The following is a 17,263-nucleotide window of genomic DNA, read 5'->3' on the forward strand; positions in this document are numbered from 1 at the left end:
ACATGCTCACTGGGCAGTTGGAGCTTCAGACACAATGGTGCAGCCTTGGTCATCCAAGACTGCACTTTGCACAGACCCTATTGAAAATGTCTTCTCTTTTTTTTTTTTTTTTTTACTGATCTGAAATTAGTAGTGAACTCTTAATGAACACACAAGAAACACATGCAGAATGGCAGTGAAGGCATACTGTTCTTCTATTCAAAATACAGTAATCCCTCGCTACTTCGCGGTTCACTTTTCGCGGATTCACGACTTCGCGGGTTTTAAATATACAGTGGAACCTCGGTTCACAAATGCACACTCGGTATACGAACAGCCGTGCTGCTGAGAGAGAGAGAGAGAGAGAGAGCCTGCAGCTGAGAGGAGAGGGGGGAGGGGGGGGGGGGGTCTCCCATGCTGCTGAGAGAGAGAGAGAGAGCGCCAGAGTGCGCGTGCAGCTGAGAGCGAGCGAGCCTGCGAGCCTGTTTCTTTTCAATAAAGTCAGGCGTTAGACAAGTGTCATCATTTTTACTGCGCAGCATATTCATCACCATCATCACGTCATATATAGCTACGTGTACTTCGCTTTACAGTAAGTGTAACCTTATCTACCGATTTCATATTGCTTAGCAGTTGTCCCTGTTATTAATAGAGTAAAGGGTGGGTTGTAAACAATACAGGGAGGGTTTAAAAACGTCCAAATACACGTTAAATAAATAAAAATGGTGTCCCTACTTTGCGGAAATTCAGTTATCGCGGTCGGCCTTGGAACCTATCTCCCGCGATAAGTGAGGGATTACTGTAATCTAAATGTAATACCATAAGCAGGCGCACAGGCAGAAATACTACATAAGTATACAACCTGTATGCTTGTTTCTGTATCATTTTTAAGGTAGTCTTCATTATCTGTCCAAGCGACATATTTCCTACTTACAGAGTCATCCCAACTGACTGGAAAATGGGACTTCTTGTCAATATGTTGAAAGGGAAGTGTGATCACCTGGATTGCGGCAACAACATGGGGATAACACCTCTCTGTGCCGTGTAAGGTCCTGGCTAGGGTTGTCTGCAATAGGATCTGTGATCACTTGCTCACCTACCAGTGACCGGAGCAGGCTGGTTTACGCCTAAGACGTCTAACTTTAACCGCATCATGGCACTGAGGGTTCTCATGGAGTGCAAATGCGAATATCAGCAGAGCTTCTTTGTAGACTTTCATAAAGTGCTTGATGACTGATGCCCTGTGGGACATCCTGAGAGTTTGCTGGATCCCGTCAAGGTTGCTGGATATCATGGCTGGCCTGTACACTGCTACTGTGAGTGCTGTGCAGAGCCTTTACATTTTTCCCAATTGCTTCTGGTGTTTATCAGGGTTTTGTTCTTGCTCCTACTCTGTTCAATGCTTGCATGGAATGGGTGTGGGGAAGGGTCATGGGGTCCAGCAACTGTGGGGAATCTGTTGGTGACTTTGACAATGATGTTGTGATGTTCACACAGTCAATGGAGACTCTTCAGACAATGAGCGAGGAGTCTGAGTGTCTGGGCTTGTGAGTGTCCTGGATAAAAACCAAGATCCATGCCTTTAATGACCTATTGGGCTCAGTTATCAGCTGTGTGTCTGTCTGTGAGGTTTAGTTACCTCGGCAGCAACATTCATGTCTCTGGTGACATCATGGAGGGTCATGGGGTCGCTGGACAGGGGTGTGTGACGCTTCCGATATCTTTGCAAAATTATGAAGGTCATTAGAGTAACTGGTACTTCTTGTTTTGCTATATGGTTGTGAGACATGGGACTCCTTTAGTACTGTGTCTCTTTGGAGAGTCCTTGGGTACCACTGGTTTGACTTTGTGTTGAATGAGCAGTTGCCCATGGAGTCCCGAATGAGGCATCTCACCTACATTGTGAGGTAGCATCAGTTATGGTACTATGGCCATATGGTGTGATTCCCTGAGGGTGAGCTGGCTTGCAAGATCCTCACTGTTGAGGACCTGAGTGGCTGGACCAGGCCAAAGGGATACCCACATAACACCTGGCTGTAGCAGGTAGATGGTCATTTCCAGAGGGTGGAACTGGACCATGTGTCTGCCTAGAGGGGTTGCCAACTAGGATCCCCAGCTGTTTCGTCGTGTGGTGGGTGTGACAACGTGCTGTACCAGTGCATGCTCCCCAACCTGACCTAACCTGAACTTAGAGTCTCTCCAGAGGCATTCTTACAGCAGCTTAGATCATTCTAGGATGATAACTCTGTCTAGGTTATTGCCTAGTTTATATCGCCTATCTGCCTCCTTGTTTTCCATATTTTATCAGTCTTATTCCCATTAATTTAAACAGAATATGTCGTTAATGAGAAAAATAAGCCTATTGTTAACTAAAAGTAAAATAAAAATGACAAAATGTCTGAAAACTATAACTAAACGAAAATGAGAAAGTAAATTCGACAACAAAACAATTTATTGTAATTGTAATTTTGATTTTCATCACACTAATGCTTGTGCATAATGCACATGCAATTGTGAAGTTGCCGGTATGCCTGTTAAATATTTTAAACCCCAAGGTTGTAAAGTTGGTTGGACTGAGCATAGCTTTGTACGTATGTGAAAGTACGCTTCACTGATGGCATATGAATCTATGGGTTTCATTAATCATTTCATCCATCAGTTAGCTTTTTGTTATAGATCTGAGAGTGAATGATAAAGCCTTATCACTTGTCAATGACTTATTCTGTGGAATTCATTGGCTAATATTGACTGTCATTCACAGACAGCCTGTTGTCAGTGTGGCACCAGCAGGGGGACATGGCAGAAACACACACAACTTTTATTTTCCTTTCCTTGTGGGAAACGCCTTCCCCGTCCCCACAAGTTAAACACAGTCCAGCACAATCACAACACAATACTCTCTTTTCCTTCTTCTTCTTTTCTCTCCTCCATTCCTCCAGGTATGCTTCTTCCTCGACCTCCCGACTCTGGCTCTCGTAGTAGCGGTTGCTGGCCCCTTTTATAAGGCACCTGGAAGTGCTCCCGGTGCTTGATAGCCTACTTCCGGCAGCACTTGCGGGTGTGGTGGAAGAACTTCCCATGAGGGGTCAGCAGCTGCTGCAGCACCTTCTGGCGGTGTCCACGGATCCCAACAGGGCTGCACCAAACTCCAACTCCCATGGAGCCCTGCGGGAGTCCTAGGCACCACTTTAACCTGGAGGGGGGGCTGCCATCTAGCGTTCCGGGGGAGGTAACGCTGTAGCCACACTTGCTCCCCAGGTCCTCCCAGTGTGGAGGCATCCGCCACTGTGCCCCTCCCTCAGCAGAGCCATGTTTGACGAAGTGTCTCATCCCTTGAGGGCTTTCTTTCTCCAGGACAGGGAGTCGACGCTGTTGGGTCCATGGCGCCACCCTGAAACAAAACAAGAAGAAAGGGACAGGGAGGTGCACCTCCAGACGTGGCCCAGATTCTGGCATTCATAACGGCATTGCCCCCACACTCCCGTGCCCTGCGGACATGAAAGCAGGACAGGAAGCCCTGTTTCGCCTCACACCCAGCCAAGGTCGGCATTTCTCTCCACCCCTGCGGAGTGAAGCCCTTCACTGCCTGAAAGCAGTTAGGCTCACGCTGCACCCTGTTTGGAGACCTGGTCTTCCTTTTCCGGGTCCTCCTCTTACTCTGGGGCGCAACGACAGTCCACGCTGTCTGCACCCCTTTCAACTTGAGTGCGACCGCTGCCTGCATTTGGGGTGGGGCGCTCTGGCATCCGACACTTACAAGCCGGCACCTCACATGTGCTTCTGACGTTTCCGTCCCCACCGTGCAATTAGTCATCACAGCTACGTCCAGTGTAGGAGTTATGGCTACTTGGCGACTGGAACTGACTGATACTGGTACCGTTTCGCACTGCACTCCTCTTTCATATATGGTACAGGTGTCCCCTACCTGTACTGCCACATCATTCTGGCTGGAGAATCCAGCACCACGCTGCCTCAACTACTCTTGCACTGCCGTTAGGGGTGCGTCGATCTTCTTCTCCTTCCTCTATTGTCTGCTGGAGCAGACCCAAGACCTGTAAAAGAGACTGTACGGCCACATCAGCAAATGACTGGCAACTGTCCCTAAACTTCAATGATAAAGGTGCTTAAATTAAAACACGTGCTACTTTGGAAAATACAGCTAGATAGTATGAAAATTAGAACTGTGGATGATTTGTCAAGATTGAATAGCCACCCCTACACTTCAAATTCAGTCAGTGTTTAGACGGGAAAAAATATATGTATACGTCAAAGTATACGGCAATTTAAGCATATATATATTACTTGTTTGTTGATAATACTTTTGTAGCGGCAGATTAAGCAGATTTGTAGTGTTCAGTCGATGTTATCAACCAAGCAGATACACACGTTAGACTTACACAGTCAGTTTTAATCAGGTTATTAGAACTGATTAAAGTGAGGCAATTCTGTCTGGTCTGTGCAGCACTGCCTAGGTCAGGTTAGAATTGTTAGATCTGAACTGGACAGTAAACAAATAGCCTTTTAATAGTGGATGTCCTTGTAGCAGTGTTTGGATTTAAAACTGATAGCGATCTCAGCTCTTATCCTATTAATTTTTACTTAATGCTGTGGGTGATTGTAACATATACATTTATGTCCCAAAATGTAATTGTGCAAAAACTGCATTATTTATTCACCACATTCTTCTTTTTTGCCCTGCTTGTTTCTTACTCTAAATAAGAAATTTGACTTTCAAATATTTATTAATGTTTAATATCAGTCTGTACCCTGTGTTAAGAATGTCATCTTTGTTTTTATTTTTATTATTTTCCTTTGGCTATTTGTTAAACACATTCAGCATTAGAAAGGTGCTATATAAATAAAACAACAACAAACCAATGGTAATAATAATCATAATAATTTATTATTATTACTACACAGTGCCATGTGCTGAGGTTTGATTGCTAGCCTGGTCAGTGACTCTATAGAGTTTGCATGAACTCCCCATATGTATGTGGACTGAGTGTGAGTAACTTTAAATATTGTTTTAATAGCTGGGTATTAGAAGTGGTCATTATGCACTCTCAATTGCCAAAATATGTTTATTCCTACATCTTTTGTTAAATTATTGCCCCAGTTTAGGCTCACAGGGAATGCCCCACATTTGGTTATTATGTTGCTTATTAAGTGAAAGAGCTGAGATATTGCTATAACAAATGTTCAGTATTTAATGTAAATGGTATGCTTGTGGAAATGCAGTACATACAGAAAACTTTCTATTTCTGCTATTATTATTAATAACACATTTTAAGTAGTAACTTCAACAGTATTTAAAAAAAATAAGCAAAGTAAGGATTCCCTGAAAAAAATACACTTTCAAAGTTTGGAAATGGCTAGATGACATTTAGTCCACATCAGGAGATATCTCTGTATTATATAAAAAAAAAACCTGGGACGAGACTAGACCTGTTCAGAGAGACTTTCTCAGAAAGACACTTTCACGTCCCGCGAGACTAGTCTTTCTGCCAAGAGATTTAACCACACCCGGGGCCAGAAAAAGACAAAGAATAGATGACAAAGTAGAACGTTGTAAAGAATCCTAAAACGTTGGTGTGATACACATGCAGAGCAGGTTAGAGATAATGGAAGTAGGAAAATTCGAAAGTCTCAAAAAAATGATAGTAAAGATCACATTAGCGCAAAGAAATGGAAAATATTACTCGGTGAAAAAACAGAACAGCGAAAAGAGATCGAATAGTGTTTGAGGATGTCTGGGGGAGAAGAGAGACAAGGCAGTGAGACAAAAGGACAACTGCTGTACAGGCTTTTAAACGTTCGAAGCTCCGTACAAGATGCAGATCACGCAGCATGGCAGCAGCAGCAAGCCAGCAAAAAAAATATATTTTAATTATTAAGACTGTTTTCCTCTAGGATGAAAGTTATTTATGAAACATGCTAGGTTGTCTTGTGGACCAACATAAGATGCAATAATAATGACCTGGAGTGTGGAGCAAGATGCAGGAAAGGGAAAAAAAACCCTTATATGATTTCGTAAAGCCCAATCTGTTTATAAGTGTTTCCCTATCTTCCATTGCTTACTTCTCTTGCTTGGGATGTGATTTTCTTTATCAATTCATCTAAAAATCCCAATCATTAACACATCTCCCAATATAAATGTGCACATCATTGCTATATGATCCATTTTTAACCATTTTGTTTTGGGCTTTTCTGATGATCCCCTATGCATTCTTTTTTCTTCCAAGTCTCCAGGTACCTTTTCATGTACTGTATATGTTTAGGAATGTCTCACAGTTTCTGCAAGATGTGTCCCAGTTTCTTTCATCCACCCTCTCCTGGACCATTCTGCACTCTCTCAGTCCTCTTTCCAGCAGCAGCACTTCTCTTTGAGCATAACTGCCACAAACTTAACCTTGGCCTCTAGATGAAAAGTCCAGCAATATCTGTCCCTCTATTTTTAGAAATCTGCTTTTTTAAACATTGTTAGTTGACTTATTTCCTGCAAGAGTAAAAGGTGCTGCCGGCTTGATTACAGAGTGAGTCAAAATTATGTTAACATTTGAATGGTGGAAACAATTTATTTACAAAACATACTTCATACTGTATGTGCAAGATGATTTACAGGAATGTCTTAACCTGTTTGCCATCATGTTTAACACATGTACCATATGTGGCATATAAGTTGTCCACAAAAATTGCATACAAGTACAGTGGAACCTCAGTTCATGAACGTCTCGGTACATGTACAACTCGGTTTATGACCAAAAAGTTCGCCAAACTTTTGCCTCGGTTCACGACCACACACTCGGTATACAAACAAGCCATGTTCCCTTTCGGTTTGTACATGTTCGGTCTCTCCCTGTGCAGCGAGCAAGAGAGAGAGCGAGAGAGCGCGACACACAGAGGCAGCGCGAGAGACAGAGGCACACACACAGGCAGCGCGAGACAGAGAGAGCCGTGCACACACACAGGAGCACACACGAGACAGAGAGAGCCGCGCACACACACAGGAGCGCTCTAGAGAGACACACACACAGGCGCTCCAGGCTAGCAAAAAAGAGACGCACGCACACACACAGGCACGGGGAGAGAGGCACGCACACACACAGGAGCGCTAGAGAGACACACACACAGGCGCTCCAGGCTCGCAAAAGAGAGACGCACACACACACAGAGGCGCGAGAGACCGAGCGAGAGAGGGATGCATAAGGTAGAGAAGGCTTGTTTTTGTTTTCAGTTCTATTTACAGTGATCGGTTCATAGCCTGCATTGTTGCAATGTTACTTTTCTTGGTGGTTTAATAAATTACGGATTTTTCAAATGTTCATTTTTTCCCCTGTGTTTAAAACTCATTAAAAAAAGTGTTTTTAGCAAGCGGTTCCTAGCACTATAGCGCGAACTATTGCAGTGTTAGTTTTCTCTGTTGTTCAAGGTTTTCTCAGTGTTATTCAATGTTTTTACATTTAGTTTACCATTACGCTGTGCTTTCTATGGTATAATTAACTATAAAACTAAAATATACAATATATATATAATATATATATATATATATATATATATATATATATATATATATATATAGTATATATATATATACATACAGTTCGTACGGTCTGGAACGGATTAATTGTATTTACATACAATCCTATGGGAGAAATTGCTTCGGTTTACAACCAGAGTTTTGGAACGGATTATGGTTGTGAACCGAGGTTCCACTGTATATACATAGCAGTACCATTAGTGTTAACATAATTTTGACTCACCTTGTATTTCAGATTAGCAGTCCTGTGTGCAGTTCATTCAAATCTCATGGATGGGAGCTGTGACATGTTGTCAGTGTGGGATTGTTTTGTTAGTAACACTTTATTATGTTTTTAAATGTTCAGTGTTAATGTGCACTACTCTGTATCATCATATTATTTTTAATGAAAATTTTACAAAAAATTTTTTTCTTCTTCAGAGCGTGATGTACACCTTCATTGTGGTATTTTCCATTGTTAAACATAATGAAATATTGAGGTTATACATACTGCTAAATTGTCAAGAGCATTAACCACAATTCTTGTTCTAATTAATCTTAAAAAGGTGTCAAGGATCCCCATGATGCTTCTTGTCATTGTTGGCATAACACTTTTAAATACAAATGCATATTATCTGTTTCTTACCTCTGTAACCATCAGAAGCCCAATCATGAAGGACAGTATGCAGGTGATAACCAGAACCACCTGCTTCATTCTTTTATTTTTCAGTAGTATTGGAAACATGTCCATAGCGATTGTCATAAAGGTTTCCAAGCTGACAAACTGAAGAAGGAAGGAAAAACAAATGATTATTAATTTGATTTATTTTTGTGGTGCTCTACACAGTGTGCCTACAAATAATACATATATAATACAATGCTATTAATGCATATATGCGGTATATCCATACACATCCATTCTCCAGCTCTCTTAATACAATACAGGGTTGCAAATTGGCCAGAGTCTATCCCAGCAGCATCGAGCATAGGTAGGATACAGTGTGTCTTTCCATTACAAAAAACATTCATACGCACGCACACCTAGGGCCATCCTGCGAAGCCTTGCAGAGCGTGTTTGTGTGTAAGTGACCGAGAGAAGGAAAATGAGAGAAAGAGAATGAACTTAGAGAGCACAATTTATGACACCCTCTCCTCTACTTAACTCCATTGGCCTGGGTACATAGTAACTGGTGATATTGGCAAGGATTTTGGATTGTATAATCTGTTGGAGTTTGGAAAGTAAGTCCAGATGGTGTTGCCTCTGATTGCAAGTGAGCTGATTGCCACCCCGCTGCCTGCGCTTGGGAAAGGAGATCATAACCTGGTTCAGCTTCAGCCTCACTATAAACCAAAAGTTAGAGTCCTACCTGTAACCACACGATCATTCAGGAAGTGGACCCCGGAGGCTGAGAATACTCTGATTTTTGGAACTACAGACTGGGATATCTTGCAGGGATCTCATAATGAGACATTGAGGAAGTTGTTGACTGCACTACTGACTACATCAACTTCTGTATGGACATTGTAGTGCAGTAAGAACAGTACGCTGCTATGCTAACAACAAGCCATGGATTACAAGTGACATCAAGGGCCTTTTGAATCAGAAGAAAAGGGCTTTTAAAGACGGTGATCAGCATGAGCTCAAGCGCGTGCAGAAGGAACTCCGAGTCCAACTCAGGGCGGCGAAGGAGCAGTACAGGAGAAAGCTGGAGCAGAAGTTGCAGAATAACAGCATGAAGGAAGTGTGGGATGGGATGAAGATCATCACTGGCTGCAGCTCGAAGCGGGGTACCACCATTGAGAGAGACGTGAAGAGAGCAAACCAAATGAACAACTTTTTTAACAGGTTTGACCACCCTAACCCACTCTCACTCTCACCTCAGAGTACTGCACCCTCCACACATCCTTCTGCTGATACCAGCATAGGAAAAACATCCCCACCCATAATACAACAGCGCAAGTGAGCAGAGAGCTGAGGAGACTTCGTGCCAGCAAAGCAGCGGGTCCAGATGGAGTATCGCCACGACTGCTGAAGGTCTGTGCATCGGAGCTGGGGGGGTCCTCTACAGCGCATCTTCAACCTGAGCCTGGAACAGGGGAGAGTCCCGAGGCTTTGGAAAACATCTTGTATCACCCCAGTCCCAAAGTATCACGTCCTAGTGAGCTGAATGACTTTCGGCCTGTTGCTCTGACATCACATGTGATGAAGACCATGGAGAGGCTGCTGCTTCACCACCTTAGGCCACAGGTTCAACACGCCCTTGACCCTCTGCAGTTTGCATATCAGGAGAAGGTGGGAGCGGAAGATGCCATCATCTATATGCTACACCGATCCCATCTCTCACTTGGACAGAGGCAGTGGTGCTGTAAGAAATTATGTTTCTAGACTTCTCTAGCGCCTTCAACACAATCCAACCTCTGCTCCTTAGGGACAAGCTGACAGAGATGGGATTAGATTCATACCTAGTGGCATGGATCGTGGACTATCTTAAAGACAGACCTCAGTATGTGCGTCTTGGGAACTGCACGTCTGACATTGTGGTCAGCACACAGGAGCGCCACAAGGGGACTGTACTTTCTCCGGTCCTGTTCAGCCTATATACATCGGACTTTCCAATACAACTCGGAGTCCTGCCATGTGCAAAAGTTCGCTGATGAAACTGCTATCGTGGGCTGTATCAGGAATGGGCTGGAGGAGAGTATAGGGACCTAATCAATGACTTTGTTAAATGGTCCGACTCAAACCACCTACACCTGAACACCAGCAAAACCAAGGAGCTGGGGGGGGGGGGGGAATTTTAGGAGGCCCAGACCCCTCATAGACCCAGTGATCATCAAGGTGACTGTGTGCAGATGGTGCAGACCTATAAATATCTGGGAGTGCAGCTGGATGATAAATTAAGACTGGACTGCCAATACTGATGCGCTGTGCAAGAAGGGACAAAGCCGGTTATACTTCCTTAGAAGGCTGGCTTCCTTCAACATCTGCAATAAGATGCTGCAGATGTTCTATCAAACAGTTGTGGCGAGCGCCCTCTTCTACGCAGTGGTGTGCTGGGGAGGCAGCATTAAGAGGAAAGATGCCTCACGCCTGGACAAACTGGTGAGGAAGGCAGGCTCTATTGTTGGCATGGAGCTGGACAATTTAACATCTGTGGCAGAGCGAAGGGCGCTCAGCAGGCTCCTATCAATTATGGAGAATCCACTGCATCCACTAAATAATGTCATCTCCAGACAGAAGAGCAGCTTCAGCGACAGACTGCTGTCACTGTCCTGCTCCACAGACAGATTGAGGAGATCGTTCCTCCCCCAAACTATGCGACTCTTTAATTCCACCAGGGGGGGTAAACGTTAATATTTAACATATACATAGTTATTGTCTTTTTTCACCTGCATTGTTATCATTCTTTAATTTAATATTATTTATTGTATCAGTATGCTGCTGCTGAAGAATGTGAATTTCCCATTGGGATTAATAAAGTATTGTATCTATCTATCTATCTATCTATCTATCTATCTATCTATCTATCTATCTATCTATCTATCTATCTATCTATCTATCTATCTATCTATCTATCTATCTAAAGATTAACTGGTGGCATTAATGAACATGAAGCATATGCAACAGAGAAAAGATCATTGGAACTACATGGAAGGAGTTGTGGAAGATCAGTCATGTTGGGAAGTGAGGGAGAGACATTGTGTTTCACGACACTACCTGCAGCAGTGATGGTGAAATGTCAGGTGAATAATGCAATGAAAAATTAAACAAAGTGAAGTTTAAGCAATATGTTGTCATCAGCAGCATAACTATAGGCAATGTGGGTGGGGCAGTTGCACTTGGGCTCATTGGGTTGGGGGGCCATGGTGACTGCATTGATTTTGTTTCCCAAAGCTTTATTATTGCCATGCTTGCCTGCTTGACATCATGATAAAAAGGTTAATGGTGAGTCTGACGCTAAAGTAGGTGCAGCCTTTCAGCATTCAATGTTGTTTGCCTGGGTGTTACCTGTCATTTAATTGTAAGTATTAGAATGCAATCAAGGGAGCAGATGCCACAGGAAAATATGACAAAAAAAGTTAAGTATTTAAAGTTATGGCAATAATTACAAATTATTTTTTTTATTTTTATTTTTTTTTGTTGTTGGCTCAATTTCATGAAGCTGACTTATGAATATTGATCCTTTATGTAGCCTGAGGTATCTCATTGATGGTGGCCATTTTTTAATTGTATTTAATTTAATTGCACATGAGGTGGTTGTGATTTATTTTATTGCACTATGACCCATTAAATTCTAATCAAGCCACATATTGCCATATAGCACAACTCACCGAAGTGCAGTATTAAAAAATATCTCAACATCAAAATAAAACATTCAATAGCAGAACAGGAGCACAAATGGATATTTAAAACTTTCTCATTTTAGTTTAGTGGGTAAAGTTCTACATCTTACTGTACAACAGTAATTGACTTGATTCATAATAATGCTGAGGACTACTCCAGAACAGCAACATGTACAGGTCTGAGCACCCATTAAATTACATCACAAAAAACAACCAAGGCTTCCAAGTCACAAAGTGTAACTGAAAAGTTAAGACTTCACATGCACACACATTTGCTAATCTATGGTGAAACAGGTTTGATATACAGTAAACATTTTCAAAATTTGCTAAATTAACATTAGCCATTAATGCAGTGACACCACAGGTCACCAGCTAACTTAACTTGCACATCTTGGGGTATGTGCGAGAGAAAGTGGAGAACCCAGAGCAAAGCCAATGTAGACATAGGTAGTAAATGCAGGCTCTGCGAAACATTAACTGTGTGAAAAATTGAGCCCAGGATGCTAAAACTGTAAGGCAGCAGCAGTAACTGCCATCTAAACATGTTGCTGTATAATACTATGACAGTCAAGTACAAAACATTGCAAAATTTGCATACTGTACATATGCAACTGAGAAGTATCAATTTTATGATAAAGGATTTTTTTCTTCTATCATATTATGATTATTAAAATGATTATCTCACCTCAGTGTCCAGTCCAAGTAATATAACCATGAGAAACAAGCAGAATGCCCAGAGCTGAGGAAGAGGCATCATGGAAATGGCGTTAGGGTACACGATAAAGATGAGACCAGGACCTGCAAACAGTGTGCAAATGAAAGCTTAATAAGTTATTACAAAGAGCCCCATACTCTACAACAGCAAGTGGGAACACGAAAGGGCATGTTACATGGTTTAAGCCTATAAATCACACACATTTATCATTTTACATGCTGGAAACTTTTTCAATCAGTTGTTGTTGTCATTGTGGGAAGAGATATGAAATAACCAAGTGCCTTCAATAACTAGGCACTGCCACACAATAAGCATGAGATGTTACAATTGTGTGCATTAACCCGTTCACCCTAGGATCCTTATCAAATCAGTTTGTTATTACATTACTCTTCAATTCTTTGGTTATTTTATTTCAGTTCTGTGTTGTACTCCCTACACTGAACTAATCTATTACAAAGAACTCCACAAAACAAAGGTCCAGACCTATTCAGTTATTAGCAGAAACCATATTGCAGATATTAACTTTTTTTAATTTATGGTTTCCATACTCACACCTAGCAATCTGTCAATTTACCAAATTTGCTTTATTTAAATAAAGGGTCATTATCTTTGCAATGAATACAGATTGTTGCTGTTATTGAATCAAATGCATGTTTAATCTGTTTTTTTTAAAGGTATTTTGTACATGCCTTGTTCCCTTACTGTAGGCTTTACATAAAAAGAACTCACCAGACTCAGCCACGTCTTTGATGGGCACTCCCTGTTCATATGCCATGAAACCCAGTGTGGAGAAAACAACGAACCCAGCCAAGAAGCTTGTGCCACTGTTCATTAGACACAGATAAATGCAATCCCTAAAACAGAGAAAAGGAAATGGTTGTATATCAGATTATTTAGTGAATCTCCTTGATCATCAAGCCCTAGATGCTGTACAGTGCTTCAGAGCTTTCAGTAATTTTACAGTTAGGGAAAGTTTTGCTGAGCTAATTTTTGCTGTGTCCTGCTTGTTATTTTCAAAATGCATGTCTTCTCTTAACTCTACATAGTGGTTAGAGCTCACTTTATCTGTAGTGCCTATCAAAACTGCCAACTGCCAGAGATGAGTCTGAAGGTCTTACTTGTAGCAGTCATTGTTGTACTTGTTGTAGCTGCTGAGTGCTGTTAGACCGCCAAAACAGACAGCATAAGAGAAGAAAACCTGAGTTCCAGCTTCCATCCATACCTGTGTGATATAAAATGATACTCTAATGAAGATTTATAAAAGTAGGATCTATCGATTTAAAAATTTGTTAACACGCTTACCCAATTCATGATTTTGGGGAGTCATGCTTATTGTGACATAATTGAGCACAAGGTGAAAACCAGTCCATTACAGACTGAGCTGGGGAACATTACTTTTAAAAGTAACTTAGTTTCATTGTTAATCACTTACAAAAAATGGTAGTTAAATATATTACTGAGTCACTAATTATAAAATGTAATATGTTGCAAAAAGTGTGTTACTTCTGCATTACTTTCTTCTTTTGTTTGTAAACCTGATCATTTCACTGGCCAGTATTTGTTATTATATCCTGTGGAAAGATCAGCCCAGCTACAGACAGAGATGCAGACCCACAATGTCCAGAACACACACTATTTATTTTTCTTTTCTCCTACACACAGCACAGTGCACCAATCACCCCCAATTAGGTTCAGTCCCGTCTTTCTTTCTTTCTCCTCCGCTCTCCTTATTCTTCTGCTGCCTTCATTCCTCCACACACAAGCTCTGTCCTCTTCCACTCGTCTAATGGAGTGAGGCGGCCCCTTTTTTTAACTTTTTTAATCCCTGATGTAAACCCTGAATATTCATAATATGATCAATTGTGATTAAGCCCTGCAAAGGAGCATTGCACTACGTTGTGATGTGAAAATCATGAACTCCCTGTGTCCCTAGATTGTGTTGATTAAATTTACCCTTCAGCACATGCAGAATTAAATGTACACTTATAACGTTTGTTCAGTTCTTTTCATTTGAGTGTACATGTGCCTATTGATATCAAATAAACATCATAATTCTGTGAAATAAAGCTGTAATTTGCCTCATTAGTAATGCATTAAGACACTTTTTTCTCCTTAACGTAATTTGACTACGTAATGCAGATGATTTTCAGCCCATTACCCCCAACACTGTTTAGAGGAAAGTAGATACTTTGACAGTATTGAATATGTTCATAGTTTACAATACTTATGCATTGATTCTTTAATTTGGATTTCACCTAATTTCTTAGTGGTTGGTACACATGAAAAATAAAAAAATTATGTGCTAGTATTTTGAGGATATTTAAAAAAGTAGGGTCTCCTGCACAATTCTGATAGTTTGTAATTAATTAGCATGTTTTTTTAGACCTTAAATATTTTAAACTGAAAGAATGGTCTACTATAAATGAACTATAAATTCACTGTTGCTGAAATTAATTTCAGTTATAAGACCTGCTTTTATTCATTATAGTATATAATCGTTGACATATTTCCGTTATTGAGTCTGATCATTTTATTATACTGACTTTATCAATCAAGTACAAACCACACCTCTGGGTCTGCAAGTCGAGATGGCTCTGGATACAAGTAGAAGATGATCCCATCTTTGGCTCCAGGCAGTGTCAGTCCTCTCACAAGGAGTATGAGCAGCATGACATAAGGGAATGTTGCTGTAAAGTATACTACCTGTAGGAAAGGGAATTATAAAGATAAAGATGAGAAACCTGTTTAATGCAGCCTGCTAATGAAGGAAAGCTTAGATTTACTCGACTAGTTTACAGTATTTGTATTCCTTTCAGCTTAAAAGGTATCAGAAGAACTAAAATACCTCACCTTGCCTGTCGATTTGACTCCCTTCCAGATGCAAAAATAGCAGATGATCCAGGTAAGCAAGAGGCAGAGAGCCATCTCCCAGTGCAAACTGCCAAGTACTTCAATTCCTCCTGAGATGTTCAGGACTCGCCTTCTAAATGATCAGAATGTTTCCGTTCGGGTCAGAGACTGCTTGTCCCTCTCTACTATTTTAAGACTTTATTTACTGACACACTAGTTTTAAAAGAGTTATTTGACAGAATTGGAAATGTTTAATATGTTATTTCTTTCTGTATATGTAAAGTGAAATGAATTCACTGACTTTTTAATTATAAATTAGTAAGTCCATGAGGTGTGCATTTTGACACAAGTGCTACTTACTCCCAGAATTCCATGGCAGGGGATGTTGAATTCTCCAACTCCGCTGAACTGGTTGAAAAATTTTTGTCAAATTCCTTACAGTGAACTGTACAGAAAGAAAAGCAGCACATAAAGAGCAACAGCAACAGTTTGTTTTAGCATGGTCTAAAAGGTCATGGTTTTAGCATTTTCATGCAATAATATTTAAAGTCTTATACACAGTATGTTTTTAGTGATAACTATCATCTACCAAGTGGCGCAGTGGGTAGCGCTGCTGCCTCGCAGTTAGGAGACCTGGGTTCACTTCCTGGGTCCTCCCTGTGTGGTAGTTGCATGTTCTCCCCGTGTTTGCGTGGGTTTCCTCTGGGTACCCTGGTTTCTGCCCACAGTCCAAAGACATGCAGGTTAGGTGCATTGCCCCTAGTGTGTGCTTGGTGTGTGGGGGTGTGTGCGCACCCTGCGGTGGGCTGGCACCCTGCCCGGGGTTTGTTTCTTGGCTGTTGGCTGGGTTTGGCCCCAGCAGATCCCCGTGACCCTGTAGTTAGAATACAGCGGGTTGGATAATGGATGGATGTCATCTACCAGTTAGCATTGCATTTAGTGATGATATCATCATGCCACTGTTGTTCTACATTGTTTTATCACAAATGACCCTGCTTGCTCCCTTGCAGCACCAAATATTTTATCATGGGGAAGATTTTTGGGGACACCACTCCTTAAAACATAAATCCCCATTTATCAAATGCACAGAGTCTTCTTCTCTGGACCACAGCTATATATCACATCTCCATTGCTTCTCCTGTTTGTCTATCCTTACACTTATCAACCTTTAGGAATATTCAGTGACCTAGCTGAAAAAAGAACTCGGTTTCCCAGGCCTTGGTGATAAACTAGAGCAAAATTAATAAACAGGAAAACAGGCTCAGTAAGTTTTAATTTTTAAATATTATAGTTGGTGCCATTAGCAACAACAAATTTGACTGTGGTTACCCAAACCATACAGCTTGATAGTTTTAGATGTTCAGTCCCTCAGGCAGTGCTTAATCTTGTAGTTAAATGAAGTCTTGATTCTCTCTGGTCAGCTCTCCACCTGGCCAACTCATCATCTACACTTATATAGCTTTTTTTCCTTATGTTCCTCTCCCCAAATGCAATCTCTTGTCTTTGATCTGGGGTACATAAATCTAAATCCTTCTAGTTTCCTCCACCAAGCTTCTTCCTGGGGGAGGATGTCATGAATTTAACACCAATACTACCTGTCCCCTAAAAAAGAAGTTCATATACACACCCAGATGCTTCTAAAGTCAGTCAGAAGCATATAGCAAGGCATGCTTGTTTTACCTCTCAGAGATAGGGTAGTTCTTATCAGCAGTTCAACTTGTACTTCAAAGCATTTTACAGGCAGTTATTGAAAAATGATAGATGCTACAGAATAACAACAACTAAGTGAAAGAACAATAACAGAGGAAATTTCACAAGACAAAAATGGATTTAATAGAGTCCTTGAGGCTGCATAACTT

The 17,263-nt window shown here is 41.3% G+C and overlaps 1 protein-coding gene across 1 annotated transcript in view; it reads right to left on the reverse strand.

The window, feature by feature from the left end:
* Positions 1 to 17,263, reverse strand: part of LOC114649269 (sodium- and chloride-dependent GABA transporter 2-like) — a 46,479-nt gene that overhangs the window by 5,097 nt on the left and 24,119 nt on the right. The window contains exons 5-11 of the mRNA XM_051924817.1: positions 15,765 to 15,849; positions 15,405 to 15,537; positions 15,123 to 15,257; positions 13,673 to 13,776; positions 13,284 to 13,408; positions 12,525 to 12,637; positions 8,142 to 8,279 (exon numbers count right to left, since the gene is read on the reverse strand). Coding sequence (XP_051780777.1) covers positions 8,142 to 8,279; positions 12,525 to 12,637; positions 13,284 to 13,408; positions 13,673 to 13,776; positions 15,123 to 15,257; positions 15,405 to 15,537; positions 15,765 to 15,849 — 833 coding nt within the window. The remainder of the gene's footprint in view (positions 1 to 8,141; positions 8,280 to 12,524; positions 12,638 to 13,283; positions 13,409 to 13,672; positions 13,777 to 15,122; positions 15,258 to 15,404; positions 15,538 to 15,764; positions 15,850 to 17,263) is intronic.

This window comes from Erpetoichthys calabaricus, chromosome 3 (genome assembly GCF_900747795.2).
Source record: "Erpetoichthys calabaricus chromosome 3, fErpCal1.3, whole genome shotgun sequence".
Lineage (NCBI taxonomy): Eukaryota > Metazoa > Chordata > Cladistia > Polypteriformes > Polypteridae > Erpetoichthys > Erpetoichthys calabaricus.